Source organism: Malurus melanocephalus, unplaced genomic scaffold (genome assembly GCF_030028575.1).
Source record: "Malurus melanocephalus ecotype Western Australia unplaced genomic scaffold, MMel_1.1 scaffold_552, whole genome shotgun sequence".
NCBI lineage: Eukaryota > Metazoa > Chordata > Aves > Passeriformes > Maluridae > Malurus > Malurus melanocephalus.
The window spans coordinates 241,199-256,560 of record NW_026623784.1 but is presented as its reverse complement, the minus strand read 5'-3'; the positions used below and the strand labels follow the sequence as shown (position 1 = coordinate 256,560).

Below are 15,362 nucleotides of genomic sequence, written 5' to 3'. Positions count from 1 at the left end.
GACTATAGTTTTCAATCCATTTTCTTCATCAGAGCAACATTTTGGCATCAGCTATCAAGTCACACTTATTTAGAAAAAAAGACTGTCCTCCACAGAGGAATGTGCTAATCTCACAAGCAACACATCTGGTGTGCTGCACTGCTTGCACAAGTTCATCTGGACCAAGGAGAGCTGGATACTACCAGCCTAAATTCAGCAGCATTTCTAACATCCAACCATCTGTCTTGTCACCTGTGAATGCCGAAGGACGGAAAGCTGCCAACCGCGGTAGCAGATTGAGAACCGTCATCTGGATCAAAGAATTTTTGCTGGTTCTGCACTTGAGAACCCACTGGCAGACCTGGAAGGAAATAGATTAGGTTTTGAAGAATGGCCATTGGCAGTAACACACAAATGTTTGCTTTTAGGCATGTGTGCTTTTAGGCATTCTACTAACATTTGGCTTCAGAGTCCATCAGAGAGATGRATAATTAAGATTGCTTCCAAAGGAAGCAAATCACTTGCCCCAAGATAGACAATGACAAAGCCGCGATACATGTAATTATTGAGTTTTAAGGCTCAGTTCAATACTAGGCAGTATTGCCTGCTAAGTAAGGACACAGAGGACAATTCCTCTGCAAGAATAGATGTCGAGAATGTTGGTAGACAACTGAAGAACAAACACTTACTTGATCAAATTTCTCTTCCATTAGATCCCTGCAGCATCGACTTTCTACCAAAGTAGACTTTGCTGGGACAGGTGAGGTTGCAAAACCCATAATTCCTTGRTGAGCACTGTAGCCCAGCAGACCAGCCAAAGCATTTGATTGAGAGGGCTGAAGAGACTGAAAGCTCGTGAATGGAGTGATGTGACGAGGCTTGGTACTGAAGCCCATCAGGTCTTTGCAGTACTTGTCATGCACAAGCTGCTGCTGAGTRATCTCTTCCATCTCCTCTCTAAGGCGCTGGACAAAGTAGAGAAGCATTAAAAAACAGAAAGTTACTGAATAAGATACTCCCAAGGCTACCCAAATCTCCTGAATAGCATCCTGTATAATCGATATCCAAATGGCTGTAAAACCTCAACTGAGTAAAATACTGCAAAAGTATTCTGGTATCTAACATGCAGCAGARTCCTCAGTCCACAGAAAAATCTTTTTCATTGTAATTAATCCAGTTAACAGCTTTTTCATCAGAGGTCAGTACCTCCTCAGCCTAAACTTGTCCCTGTCACTTCTCTGACAGATTTCAATGCGCTGACTCCATGTTCAGATGAGTTTTCCACTCAACAATCTCATTGCAAACACTACAGGGTATTTCCACAGACAGCAGAGTTGCTACCCACTCTCAACCAATCCCCATAATCCCCACCTTGCTCCTTTGCTCACCTCTCCCTCCATACTGCTGATTCTCACTAGCTCATTGAGGATCARTAAGGCACCATGGATTCGGTCATCACGATTCATTCCTTTCTCTTTGGCCAATGTCTCATCAAAGCCCTTCTCAGCCTCTTCATATGTATGCTTGAGGGAAAAGAAAAAAAAAAAAATCTCAGCAACAATGCAGAAACAAAGCCTATGGAAATGAAGTAATACTGTCAGCCAAAAGTTACTGATGTTCTGAATTTTCCAAGAGGAGCCACAAACCTCAATTGAGTAGTAACAGAAGTACAACACAATAAAATTCTGATTCACCCGGAAGTTGTGGACTCTGCTGCAAAGTATTTTCAAAGTACTAATCAAACAGCATGGTGTCAGCTTCATCAGTATCTGCAGCACTTATTTGACTACAATAAATCCAAGTTCACAACATTTGACTGCACTGTCCAAAACTAACTYGATATCACAAAGCTTGAATTCATGYGACAATGGCAGCAAAGCGAAGGTTCAGACAAAATAATTCTTACCTTTTTCACCCATGTTTTAGCCACACTAATAAAACAATCTGCTAGTAAGAGATGAYACTAGATAACTGAATRGCYRTAAAACTAGATCTAGTTCAASAGCTGAAGATGARGCATAYATAAAACAATGGATTCTTGAAGGAKTTMAGTCTTGCTTACTTTTGCAGTAGTAGGCTAAAGAAACTATTCACTTTGGAACCCATTATACTTTCAACCCTTTCAAGCAGAGGCAGTTTTTTACCGACAAAGGTAACACAGGCTCTGARCTTAGCCAGCTCTTCTGAAAACTGGCACTTCATCATCTACATTGTATTATGAAGGGGTGCTTCAAAATAAAGTTATTTTCTTACTCTGTACCACTGGGGCTTCTGCATCTCTTTTGGCTCCCGTTGYGTGGTGAGGATAAGGCAGGCTCTTAAGGCAGAGACAGCTCCCTCTCGGATGGCCTGTTTGGGATCCCACACAGCCACAAATATATTGTCAAAGAATGGCTGCACTTGTTGGAAGAAGAAGGTAGGCACGCTGATTGCCAGCTCACGCAAGACAAGAACCTGGAGGTGGGGAGGGAAACATTAACAATCTGGAAGATGAGCACACAGARACAAACCTCATAACTTTTACAGTGCAGTACCATTTGTTTAGACTGTCGATGTCTGTGAGCTGTTTCCATCCCCATACTCTGACAATTCCTAGCATAACAGTGTCTTGGTCTTCATTAGTCACTGGGCTAATGATAATGAAGAAGCAATGACGCAGCACTGTCTGCCATGAGTGCACTACAGATTCTGACATAGACTGGCAGCCATTCCCCTCCTGACAAAGCTTTTCTGCAGATTTCTGTGCATATTTCCTACCACTGTTCACTAATCCCAACTATCCCATGACAGCAAAAAAGGGATCACACTTACAGCTGCATGTCTACGGCCTTCATTCCTGTCAGCTCCCAGCCATTCCAGAGCTCGTTTCACCTCAAACTCCACATACTCAGCTGTGAAGGTGTCACCAGCCATTGCAAGTCTYCCAATAGCCTTGGAAGCCATCTCCATTACAACGGGGTCATTGGATGGCAAGAGGTTCCTCAGGTAGTTGGCAAACCTGCCGATGCGGGTGGCATTACCTCCTTCAACACCGATAAGGCTTGCTGCAGAGAAAGGGAGCAAAGCTGCAGTTCTCCCCAAGAGTCAGTGAGGCAGACAGCAGGTAATTCCCAGGATGAGAGCTAGTATTCCCTGCACATTTCTTAAAGATTCCCATTAAGTCCTCCTAAACTGTAAAACCACAGGAAAAAATCAAGCAATAGGAAAGGGCCACCATTCTTTTGAGCCCGGACTTTTTAAGTGAGAAGGAAAATGCATCTGGTACCCTCATAGATTTTCCTCATTTTCAGTTTTAAAAGAGAAAAAACTAATTCACCCTGGAATCACAGACACAGTCCTAATAGAAAGGCATTCATCCACATGCAACTTCTGTGGATGGTYCACCTCACAAGAAAAGTCAAAGACTGAATGGACCAAGGAAATGCATTCCTCCTCAGCCCTAGAGACTGTCTCTCCTCGCCARAGTGGAGGCACTTCATCAAACAGCAACATGGCAGAAGCTTTTGCTGCCAGTGCCTGGGTTGTACCTGCTCTGTAGATAAAGAGGCCATCAGTGTCCAGAGTTCTCAAGCTGGCACCTTTCAACAGCACAAAATTCACAGAAACAATTTGAAACTGATACTTTCAGCTTAAGATGTGATGTTATCAATGAARWTTTSTCTAAGGGATTYACAMTRYTTTCAAATACATTGGGATTGGRTGATTATGTCTATGAGCCTAAACCATAAACATTTCCTCTTTGGCTATTAAAAAAGTAACCGCTACAATACAGGCCAATTGCTTGGAAGGCAATTTATGAAAGCTGATTTCGCCAAGAGTGGGGATTCAGGCAGCTCTGCAAYCTCACAGTGAACACGCTGATGGCCAGAGGCACTGACAGAGAGGCTGATCAGATTCAAAGCAGAAGCTATATGAGCCCCTCTTAGGGATGGAAGCTGCTGTTTTGGAGCCAGGTAAATTTAAACAAAAATCAATCTCCACAGATAGAAGAGCGTTGAGAAAGTCAGCACACACTGATGCATATAAAAGGGCAGCACAGTGYTCTCAGCTGAGCTCCAGAACAGAATTTTCATGTGCTCAGCACTCACATTTGATGCTCAACTCCCAGAAGAGCTCAGGGCCCATTAAGTACCAGGTTTTCAGCCATTCTCAGCAGCTCCCATGCTGACACTTCATACAGATTTTCAGAGCCTGGCAACTAGCACACACCCAGTGTACTGAGCAGTCAGACATCAGGCCCCTATGTAAAAGCTCATTCCTTTCAAAAATCTGTCCCTAAAAATAGTTGCATGAAGGAAAAGCTCACCAGATGCATTACGCACTTTCACTCACCTATAGCCAGAATGCCACCCTTCCTTTCATTTGCATCAGAGCTAGAGACCAGCTCAAATATGTGATGGTTCAGCTGATCATAAAACCTGGTAGATTCTTCCTGACTCATCTGTAAAAGCAAAAAGTTCAAATCAGCTTTGAGCATTGTCTCCCTCCCTCCTGCTCTGAAAGACAATGTCCCCTGTCCATAAAGACCATGATTTTTATATCACTTAAACAGAAAAAAATTAAATCAACCATACATTATGAACACAAAACAATTTCTCTTATTTGTGCACTATATGCAGCAAGTTTACTTACTCTGGTACTTGACTACCTGTTTGTGTCATCAACTTGCTCACCTCTCCTACATGCCAGGGGGCAAAGATAAGCTTCCTGCTGTGCCCCATCTCCTCTCTAAGACCAGTTTCCATATCCAAAAAATCTCCATTGCCAAGGCACCCAGCCCATGCCTGACACTCACACAATACACAAACATAAATAATCCCATTTRCAGCACTCACCTCACGCAGCTCCATGGTGACATAATGCTGCAAGTCCTTGGCAGCTTTTGCCCTTGTCTCTTCGCTGCGACTCTTCAAGCCATTGGCAAATTGTTGGAGAATGGACATAGTGCCTGACATGGTGGTAGTATGCTGGGGCTCAGGGCATCAAGTCCTGTAAATTCTTCAGAGAAACACATTTTTTACTGCTTRAATTGAAATCTGAGCTTCTTTCTTAAGGCTGTCCCTCCTGACTGTTTCCAAAATACACACGAAGATGTTCTGTCAGTAGGCCATAAARTTACAAGTAATGACTATATTCCTTAGGCCTTACACACCATGATAAAATTGTATCACCACATATCTTGACCCCCAGCCTATTTGCWCTCTAGTTCCTCAAATACCAAAACATGYTGCAKTAGGTCAGCTGCCCTATGGTGATCTAATCCTAAATCAAGGGTCATGCAACAGCTGAAAAACAGCAGGGTCAAACTAGGGTTTGCAATYACCTATAATAAGTAAGCACAATCATTCCCAGGATTAYATCGCTTTCATATCTGACTCCTCCCTGAACACTTTCATCCACATTTCTCCACAGAAGTCTCAGTGTTACACCAACACAAGGAAGACTCAGCACTCAGGCCTCCCAAGTATTACATCCTCCAGTAGATATTTAGACATGGGAAGCCCAGTTGTAGCAACACCAATCACTGCAACAGGGGGTTTCCCCGCATAACACATAAACAAACTTTCTCAGGAGCCTTTCTTTTCTCTACGTCAAAAACATTTCAMGACGCTTGACGAAACCCCCCGATATTCAGATTACATAAGACCAAAGCAAGCACTGACACTAGAACTTCAACTGCTTCTCCCCAAATATTCCACGGGCGGTCATCAGACACCCAGCGAGACCACAGGTGAGGTGGCTGCTGGCAGAAGCCAGGACAGACCCCTCTGATCAAAGAGCAGCCGAAGGTTGCTGCCGCCCATCGACTCAGCCCGGTGTGCCTGGGATTCCCTCACAGAACCCGGCGGACAGCACCCGGCAGGCCTGAGGCAGGGGGGGCACGGGCTCCGCAGGCCGGGAGKGAAGGAGGGGTGAGGCGGGGAAAGGCAGGCACGGCCGGCGGGGCCGCAAGCGGCAGCGCCGCGAGGCCGAGGGCTTGGGCAGGCCGGCCCGGGCTGGCAGAGGGAGGTGAAGCGAAGGGGAGGCAATGATGATGGGAGACACCGCCGCTCTCACTCACCCGCCACCGACGCCCCGGCCGCCGCCGGCTCCCCTACTCCGGGCCCCGCGACCGCCCCGCCGCCGCGCCGCTGCTGGCCAATAAGCTTCCAGAACCGCCGTGATTGGCAGCACCTCTGACCAATAAAAAAACAGCAAGGGGAAATATCACCCAAAGCTCCGCCCCTTCCCCAAGAAACCGCAAGGACAGTCGCYTGTTAACCAATCATCAGGCCAATCACGGCTGAGTGGCAGCACGTGTGACCAATAGAATGGCTAGGTTTGCTCAGTAGGCCCACCCTCCCCACACGCCGGCTTCCGCCCTTCCGTGAGGCGCCGGCTGTGGCCGGATTGCGGTATGGGTGGATGGGGAGAGCAACCGGCATCGTCTGCTGGGGATTGTGCGAAACCTTCATTCTCACGACAGCGTGGTCTGTAAGCTGGGGAGACATGTATATTTGACGGATGGACCACTCGATGCGTAAAGAACAGCCGCACGTAAAGCGTTGCGGTGAGCAGCTCATTCCGCATAGAGAGAAGGGATGAGTGGTGTCTCTCAGGGGTTTTGCTGGGCTGATAGTATTCAGCAACTTTGCTGGCGACACAGACAATACGATTGAGGCACCCTCAGCAAATGACACTGCACTGTGCGGTGCTGTCACATGGGATGTGGGACYAGAGCATCTGTATATGGAAGAAGAGAAGGTTGTGTGGAAATCTCCGGTATCTGGAGGCCAAGGAGGGACTCTTCATCAGAACTGTAGTGACAGATAAGAGGGAATGGGCTCAGATTGAAAGAGAGGAAATTTAGTTTAGATGTTWGGAGAATGTTCTTSCCTGTGATGMCCGAAAAAGGCCTAGAAATAAAACCCCATAGACCAGTGTCTGTAAAGCAGGTATTTGTTTATTGTAGYGCTGGAGGTGAGGGGGATTTCTCCTCCTAACCCACCTGCCTTCGCTTMAAATTGGCASRTATTTATAYAGTAAGCATGGTGTAAYATKAMCATTGTCACTGCCCCCCATATGCCCACCATAYACCCACCACYATAYATGGGYACRGAAATACACGATATCACAGTTTTACAAGTGCACATGTGTCATCCTCAATTCRGTGGTCGTGGGGGTCTCCCTCTAATGAGASAYCATCCTCTTCATCATGGTGGACTTYYCACCTTTGTCTTCAGRGCATRCRCARTTGKGATGTTCATGKTTTTTTYYWRKYCTCCACRTCTTCATTTTCCATTACTTTGTTGGCTGTCCTGTGCCTCTGCCAAGTTCTCATTAGTGCTCTSTACTRTGTCTTGTTATAGCATCTACCTTGTCTACTTTCKTCAGAACTTTTTCTGATTTATGCTCYTTGGYGATTTKTACRTGTKTAMGTACTAATCCAGCTKGYTSRWTTACATCCAGCTGGTACACTGTATGTTGCTAATACCCTATATAAAAACTTATAACAATATATGAAAAGGCTATTATTGATAATATATTGAAAGCTATTACATGGTATATTAATAAAAAAGTTATTACATTCTTATATTRATAATRTAWAAAAAGTTTATAGAAAGTTTTCARTCAYAGGCCTCATAAGCRCCTTGTCACTTTGACATAAACCATAGGGATCACCTGTGAGGGTGGTGAGGTCCTGGCAYAGGTTGYCCAGAGWAGCTGTGGCTGCCCCATCCCTGGAAGTGTCCAAGGCCAGRTTGCATTGSGCTTGAAGCAACCTGGAATAGTGGAAGCTGTCCGTGCCTATGGCAGAGGGTGAAGAATTTTAAGGTTCTTCCCAGCGAAAACCACACTCCGGGTGTAAACCCTGTGTCAGCCGTGCGCATGCGCACAGGGAGCAGGGCGCTTCCTAGCCGCGCCCGGTGTGCTGCGCTGAAATGTGTCCGGCTGCCCGTGACAGGAGCAAGGATGGCAGTGGCTGCGCTGGGCTTCGGGCGCTCTGTGGCCGCTATGACATGAATCGTGGTGCTGGCGCATGCTGCGAGGTGACCCCTCGCCGCCGCGGGTGACGCCGCGGGCCGCTTAATTTTCYTTTTAATTTAYACAGCGGGAGGTGCCGGCGGGTGCRGAACCCCTCGCTCAAGGCCGCGGGGGTGGCAAGGCCGGTTGGGCTGGCTGTCTTGTGGGGCGGGCAATGGCGGCGCTCTCTCCTGCCCCCCGGGCCGCCATGGCCGCGCTGACCCCCGCTCCTCCCGGGCCCCGCCGCTCCGCTAACGCGCGGCCTTTCCCCTTCTAGGTGCTGCTGCTGCTGCGAGACGGTGGGGCGAGCATGGGACCGGCAGAGCTGGTGCAGAAGATCAACATCAGCGCCGAGCCTCCCCGCGGGAGCGAGGGGAACGGCAGCGGCTCGGTGCTGGCCGGCGCTGACGGGGCCGCCCCSGGCAGTTGGAGACACAAGTGTGCGGCCTATGTGCTGGCGCTCCGGCCCTGGAGCTTCAGTGCCTCGCTCACCCCTGTGGCGCTGGGCAGCGCGCTGGCGTACCGGGCCGAGGGAGCGCTCGACCCGGGGCTGCTGCTGGGAAGCGCCGTGACCGTCCTGGCTGTGCACGGGGCCGGCAATTTGGTGAATACCTACTATGACTTTTCCAAAGGCATCGATCACAAGAAGAGTGATGACAGGACATTGGTGGACCAGATTTTGGAGCCGCAGGATGTAGTCCGGTTTGGAGTCTTTCTCTACACTGTGGGATGTATCTGTGCTGCTGGGCTCTATGCTGTCTCCACGCTCAAGCTGGAGCACCTGGCCCTTATTTACTTTGGAGGACTTTCCAGCTCCTTCCTTTATACCGGAGGTAATTGCTGCATCCCGTTTGTTGTGAATCTGAGTGTAGATGTGATAAAACCAGATGAATTGTGATCTATCTAGTGCACTGCCGTAAAATATTTGTGATATTTCCTGAAGTACTGGTATGTAAACTTGTATTCTTTGCAGTTGAATGCAGGGAAGAATCTACTAAGATCTACTAGAATACTAAGATCTCCATTCAGATAGTGGTGTTGAGGCATTATTATTTATGTATATTGCTATAGATGCTTATCAGAACTATTGYTGAATATTTTTGTGATGTTTATCTCATATCCTGTAGCAGTGTAACTAATGGCATATTTTGTTTCCTCTGGTGGGAATGTTACTTGTTATTCTTTAGATGGGTCTTCACTGTGAATGCTGAACAGTTTGTGATTCTTCTTAGAAAGACAAGGATATTTTAATGTCTTCCTGTGTTGGATAGATACAAACATCATTACTAGGAGAAGAAAAAACAACTTAGTTTCAAATTGTCAGACTTAGAGTTATGTGTGTTTCCCTGAAAGAGTCTTGTCAGTTTTGCATTTTGTTCTGAGCATTTTCTATATTTCTTTGGGATCMGGTTCTTTTAGCATGATCTCACTGRAAAGTACCTTATTTCTACAGATTTCTGCAGAAATAGGTACTTATGGATGGGTATTAAAATCTGGCCYTTAGTTTCTGTTACATGGTTTGTCTGAAGAAATCCAGAAACTTTTCCTTTGTTATCTTTGAAAAAAGAGATATGTTTCTTGTCCTTAGCTGTAAGTTCACTGGTTATTTTGCAGTATTGCAATGGGAAAGGGCTGAACTGTTATGTCATGCATTCTCTTCTGTCATTTGGGTTGTTTGATGATGCTTGATTTTGTTCTTGTGTCTTGTCACAGGAATTGGATTTAAATACGTTGCKCTTGGCGATGTTGTGATCCTGATCACCTTTGGGCCCCTGGCTGTCATGTTTGCCCACGCAGTGCAAGTTGGTTACCTGTCTGTGTCACCCCTGCTCTACGCTGTCCCTCTAGCCCTCAGTACTGAGGCCATCCTGCACAGCAACAACACACGGGACATGGAGTCAGACCGGCAGGCAGGAATTGTCACCTTGGCCATCCTCATTGGCCCCACCTTCTCCTATATCCTCTACACCGTGCTGCTCTTTTTGCCCTACCTGATCTTCTGTGTGCTGGCCACACGCTACACCATCAGCATGGCATTGCCACTGCTCACCATCCCAATGGCATTTTCACTGGAAAGACAGTTCCGGAGTCAGAGCTTCAACAAAATTCCTCAGCGGACAGCCAAACTCAATCTCCTGCTGGGGCTTTTCTATGTTTTTGGCATTACACTGGCACCAGCTGGTGCTCTGCCCAAACTATAACAAGAGCTGTAGCTGTAGCTCATAATTCACTATTCATGCCAATTAACAGTGGATGTAATGAGTAAATGWCCCATTATGGACAGTGAGAAGAATGGAAAGACCACCTTGCACTGTTGATAGTGAATGTGATGTCTTGTATAGCTTATACAACAGACAAAAAAGTGGTTTGTCAGTTCTTCAAAAGGGATGAACTATATAACTTTGCTTTGAGGAGCAAGGTGATGAGAGGTCAAGGAAATGTTTAAAGAACCTCATCATTCTGCCACCTAATTTTTTCACTGTCGGTTCAATGAAAGAGCCTCAAATCACACTCTCCATTCACTTCACAAGCACAATGATTGTTCTTATCATGGTGAAGGAGTCATGAGTCATGARTGGCTCCCATATGGGAATCAGAAAATACTGCCAAATGTTTAGCATCACAACAATGTAGGTGCCATTACTTCACTCTCTTGTAAGCGTAGTCTTCTGTATGTTTGATTTTTTTTGTTTTTCCTAGCCAAGTTTTGACCTTTTATTTCCAAGCCCCCTGAAATGCASTAGATACTGATTCATGAAGTATTGCTTCTTCTTGTTCCATTTAGTCTAGAGATTTCAAACATTAATTTCTGTGGGTTGTGGTGCTAAAATGGAGCACGATTAGCCCACTGCACAAACTTAGCCCAAATCAGTAARTCTGTATTCTGCTACAAAAGCAGAAGCTGTAAATGCAAACCATGCAACTGGGAAGCCCTCAATGGGTAGAAAAACAARTGGTTTCCAATTTTGTATTTACTTAGAATTTACTCTCTGAAAGGAGAGTTTTTGAGTTAAGGGGGAGCTGACAGACTGCCAGATTTCTTTGGATAGCTATGGATTAATGGATATATAGATGGAAGAACATATTCTTGATTTTAAAAAGTTTTTTTTTTTTTTTAAAATTTGTTTTTCTCTGTTTTTTTAGAAGGCCACAGTATTTCAGGAAAATGTCTTATAACAAGAAGCCAAGATCAGCAAAGAAGCAATGTATAGTGTCAGAAAAAGCAAATCTGGATTATCGCATTGGCTCTACATAAAAATTAGAACTGGAAACAGGAAGAAATCAATTTTGTTAACAACATTTTTCCTAATGCAGTCCAGAGTTTGTGTCACTGAGTCACAAATAAGTGATCTCTGAAGGAAAGTTCCCCACTTCTTTTCCCTCTGCTATACCTTACAGCATTGCTTTGTTTTCTCCTGCCAGACTTGTCCCTTGCTGTTCMTGTGGTCCTTTGGAGAATTGATTGTTTTAGCAATTACATAGCTGTGTGAAAAACATGCCAGACATAATGGGAAAAACATGTGCCTTGCAGTGCAAAGATGGATTTGATCTGAATCATTACTTAGTGGCAACTGAATTTTATTCTGTGTTRTTTAGTACCAGTACACAGGTTTTGGTGAAAAGCTTGTTTGCAAGAGCTGTGGGAAACTCAGAGGAATTGACAGCAGTGTTGAACTAGAGCTGCTGGTGCCAGGTCACAGCCTTGCTTTTGAACAGGTGGCTATGTGTGAAATACTGTATGAAGGGCTTTTATACACAAAGGATAAACTAGCAATAAACTCACATGGTGTTATCCTGCATCTGTCATGGGTAAGTTATCTCTTGTGGTGTTCATCTGAAAGAGCCAAGTGTCCCATTAGTTGGTTGTACTGACACCAGTAAAGCTGAGTGGATGCTACCAGATTACATGCATGGTGCAGCTGTTAAGAGGCTTTATACAGCTTCATGTTATCCAGTATTACACCTGAACTGAAGTTAATGGGAAGGAGTCTTTGCAGGCCTATTTAATGAACCATAGTTTCATCTTTTATTTACTAAAATGGGCAAATGATCTCTTATCTGGCTAGGCACAGGACAAGAAGAGATGGATTTCAGCAAGGGCTTTCTACAGCAAAGTATTGTTTAGATTAAAAACAAAGGATAAAATGCAAAAGTTCAGCTCAGATGGATGGAGAGAGCTATCCAGAAGGTTTTGGAAACTGTTTTCAATACAGATACACTCAACAGAGTTTCTACTGTTGCTTCTTTGTGAACCTGTAGAATGAAGAAGAGCCTGGCTCCAAGATCCATTTCATGTTCCTGCAAGCTAAAAGCTTTTGTAAGGATAACAGCTGAGCTGACAGATCTGTTAACCTTGCAATTGGGGATACGCAGATTTATTGGGTTAATCCTGCCCTTTGTAGAAGCTGTGGGCTTCATTTCATGATAGCTTGGTTTTGAATAGCTTTCAGTTTCAAAGAATGGTTAGTTATCTTTTCTCTACTTTTTACAAAAACTTGAGTACTCCAGTTAAATTCCTTAAAGTAACTTGGTTTGTATCTTTGATAGCTGTAATTGTAATGATGGGAAGATCATTGGTGTCTTAGTTTGTAACTCTTACTGTATCTTGTCTACCCTTTCCAGGGTAGGATRTCTACTTAGGACTGGAAAGGGCCAGTGCTTTTTGTTATTAAGAGGAAACAGCTCACTAGTACAAAAGTACCAGTGTGGAACAATTTCTGAGGTAGGGGGGAGTCAAAKTATTTTAACAGTAAAAATGAGATGAAAATTTGATAATTCCTTACTAGCAGATGCTGGTTGCCTCAAATTCCCTCTCTTTGAAAAACAGTTTAATTCCAGGTTCTTAAGGATATTAGTAGTAACTAACACATTCTTCACCGTGGCTTTCAGGAAGTTATTTAACTTATCTGTATCTCAAAAACCAGCTAATTTTTGCCTACCTCATAGAGATGCTGAGCTGATATCACTGTCATAGAGAGCTTTGAAAGTAAAATGTGCTTTATTTCTGTGTGCTTTCCAAAAAGCTTGTTAGTACTAGAAAACACTTTATATATGAACTAACGTAAAGGGTGACTTAACCCATGTAATTAGGCGACAATAATTTTCACATATAATAATTGAGTAGTAAGARAGGTTCATTTATTGGTTTGCTTTGTGATGAAGATGCTGGGTCTCTTCCCCTACCCCTCTTCTCTCTATCCCATGCTACTTTCCGTGAATATAAACTTCAGAAASTTCTTTCAGGTCTCTCTTGATGAGATATATTGCAGTTTGATTAGTGTGCGTTGGTACATGAACAGATCTGTAGCCCATYTGTAAACGTGTCCTAAAGCACCTCCTGGCCTTTCTTCTTACCCAATAAACTGAATGTTACTCTGTTAATTATRGTATGTTTGATTGTTTCACATTGCTCAGGTTGTATTTTTGCAGATGGATTAAAACATGGTCATGAAAGAAAGAGGATCTTTATCTGCCATATTTATAGTATAAGTACCTGAAAAATCATACTTTTTTGTGTAGAAGTCCTTTTATGAATCACATAGTCCTGTCCTTCCCTATCACAAGAGAAATAGTTCTGTAGCAGGGATAATCTCCTATGGCAGACTTAGAATAGTTCCGGTATATTCATCAGTGTGCAGAATTTTATCTGATGGAGATTTCTGTCCATGCACTGTTCTGCCTTTGTAAGGCGGTTCAGCTGAACTTCAGTATCGTATTTAATAATAAATATCTTTTCATCCTTCCCAGTGTGTTCTGCCAGCTTTCCAGTGACGTGGTCACTGCTCCACAGAACTGTGACAGCATAATRCCTCCCCCATGTGTGTCATAAATGAGCCTAAAACATGGTTTGTGATTTTCCTGTCTTGGTCAGTGGTGCACTGTGCTCCAAACTGCATTTGGAGATAATTGTAAAAAATGAAATGCAGGGTATCATGACGTCGATACATGGGGTGGATCTTCCCTAATGAGGAGGTTGCATTTCCATCTGCAGATGGCAGTGTTKCTCTTCCAATGGTTCTACAGCACCTTACAGAAACCTGTGAGCTGTGTTTGCAAGGATGTTTTTARCGTTTGGCTGTATCTCACTGTGTCTCCTCTGTTGTAAGGGAACTTGGAAGATAAATGGCTACAGAGGAATTTCTGTTGTGCAGATTATGACTGGACAGATAGTCCTGCCCTAGGCAGAMATGAGCATTTGAAGAAAGCCAGTCAGCTCTTAAAGCCTTTATTGATGGCTTAATAAGCTCTTTCTGCTCAGATGCTGAGGGCTGAGCTTTCAAAAGAGCATGGGCAAGCTGTGCGTGAGGGGCAGTAGGAAATTAAGCTCAGCCCTTGATGAAGGAGAAAGTCTTGGTTTCTGACAGTTTTTTTTGCTTTGTTTTTGCTCCACTATAACCTTAAAAAAGTCTACATAATTTTCTTCTGCAAGTTATTAGCATATTTAGAAAAAAAGTGCACACCTTTGTGGTCTGTAGTGAAGTGAAAAAAAAAGACAACAAAATGTCATCCCTGAGACAGCATGGGTATGTGAGAGGATTCAGACAAGACCCCTGGCTCTCAAAATGCCTAGGTAAGAACTTAGAAAATCATCTGGGTGCAACAAGCCTTACCCATAATAACAAATTAATGAGTTTAATTTATCTCCAGAAATTACAAGGGWTTTTCTGCAATGCTCCATGTGCTGACACAGCCACTTTAGGTACCTGGAAGGTGATATMATTTTGTCGGATTGTCAGTGATCTTTATTCCTCTCTTGACACAAGTCTTTGTCTAGTGTCTGATTCAGGAGGAGTAGTTATTTGTGCATGCTTTGTTTTCCAGAGACACATTCCTTCTCCTTATTCATTGGTAGAGTCCTTGCATGAAACATTCAGTGGCTGTTGTTAGCACTAATACTAATAAGAACACACCAGGTATGATCTGGAGTATGACCTTCATGAATTTCTGTGAGGTGATGCTTACGTATAATTGCTGATTTTAGCTCCTGATATTTTGTTTAGGTTTGGGGTTTTTTTTGATGGTAGTGGTGGTTGTTGTTGTGGTTTAGGACTAGTTTTAAGCCTTTTGTTAGTACTTGTTGACTCCCTACAGAGAAGGAAATAGTGTGTTTGACTTCCTCTGGATTTTGTTCCACATTTGTGAAGACGTTTTACAAGAGGTTGATTCCACTGTATTTACAAGCTCCTCTGTGCTGTAACTGAACACTTCACAGTCCTTGATAGATTATTTTGTGATTTAATATGGATTCTCTATAAAGAAGAGAACACTTCCCCTTTCTCCATKCTTTTCTGCTTATGGTATTGCCTTTTGCTGCCATAACCTTGAGAAAAAGCTGACAACACAGAGCAACACTACTCAGCCAAGGTGAGCTGCCAGAT

At 44.1% G+C, this 15,362-nt stretch overlaps 2 protein-coding genes across 3 annotated transcripts in view; one reads left to right on the top strand and one right to left on the bottom strand.

Moving 5' to 3' along the window:
* Positions 1-6,102, bottom strand: part of MTOR (mechanistic target of rapamycin kinase) — a 63,739-nt gene extending 57,637 nt beyond the window's left edge. For both annotated transcript variants that reach the window (XM_057382177.1, XM_057382180.1), the window contains exons 1-8: positions 6,041-6,102; positions 4,815-4,977; positions 4,312-4,420; positions 2,791-3,023; positions 2,233-2,433; positions 1,368-1,502; positions 669-944; positions 232-340 (exon numbers count right to left, since the gene is read on the bottom strand). In XM_057382177.1, coding sequence (XP_057238160.1) covers positions 232-340; positions 669-944; positions 1,368-1,502; positions 2,233-2,433; positions 2,791-3,023; positions 4,312-4,420; positions 4,815-4,934 — 1,183 coding nt within the window. In that variant the 5' untranslated portion in view covers positions 4,935-4,977; positions 6,041-6,102. The remainder of the gene's footprint in view (positions 1-231; positions 341-668; positions 945-1,367; positions 1,503-2,232; positions 2,434-2,790; positions 3,024-4,311; positions 4,421-4,814; positions 4,978-6,040) is intronic.
* Positions 6,103-8,135: 2,033 nt separating this feature from the next.
* Positions 8,136-13,880, top strand: UBIAD1 (UbiA prenyltransferase domain containing 1). The gene is made up of 2 exons (XM_057382160.1): positions 8,136-8,816; positions 9,697-13,880. Exons 1-2 carry the CDS (start codon positions 8,294-8,296, stop codon positions 10,182-10,184), a joined length of 1,011 nt encoding a protein of 336 aa, XP_057238143.1. The 5' UTR covers positions 8,136-8,293; the 3' UTR covers positions 10,185-13,880.
* Positions 13,881-15,362: the final 1,482 nt, after the last annotated feature.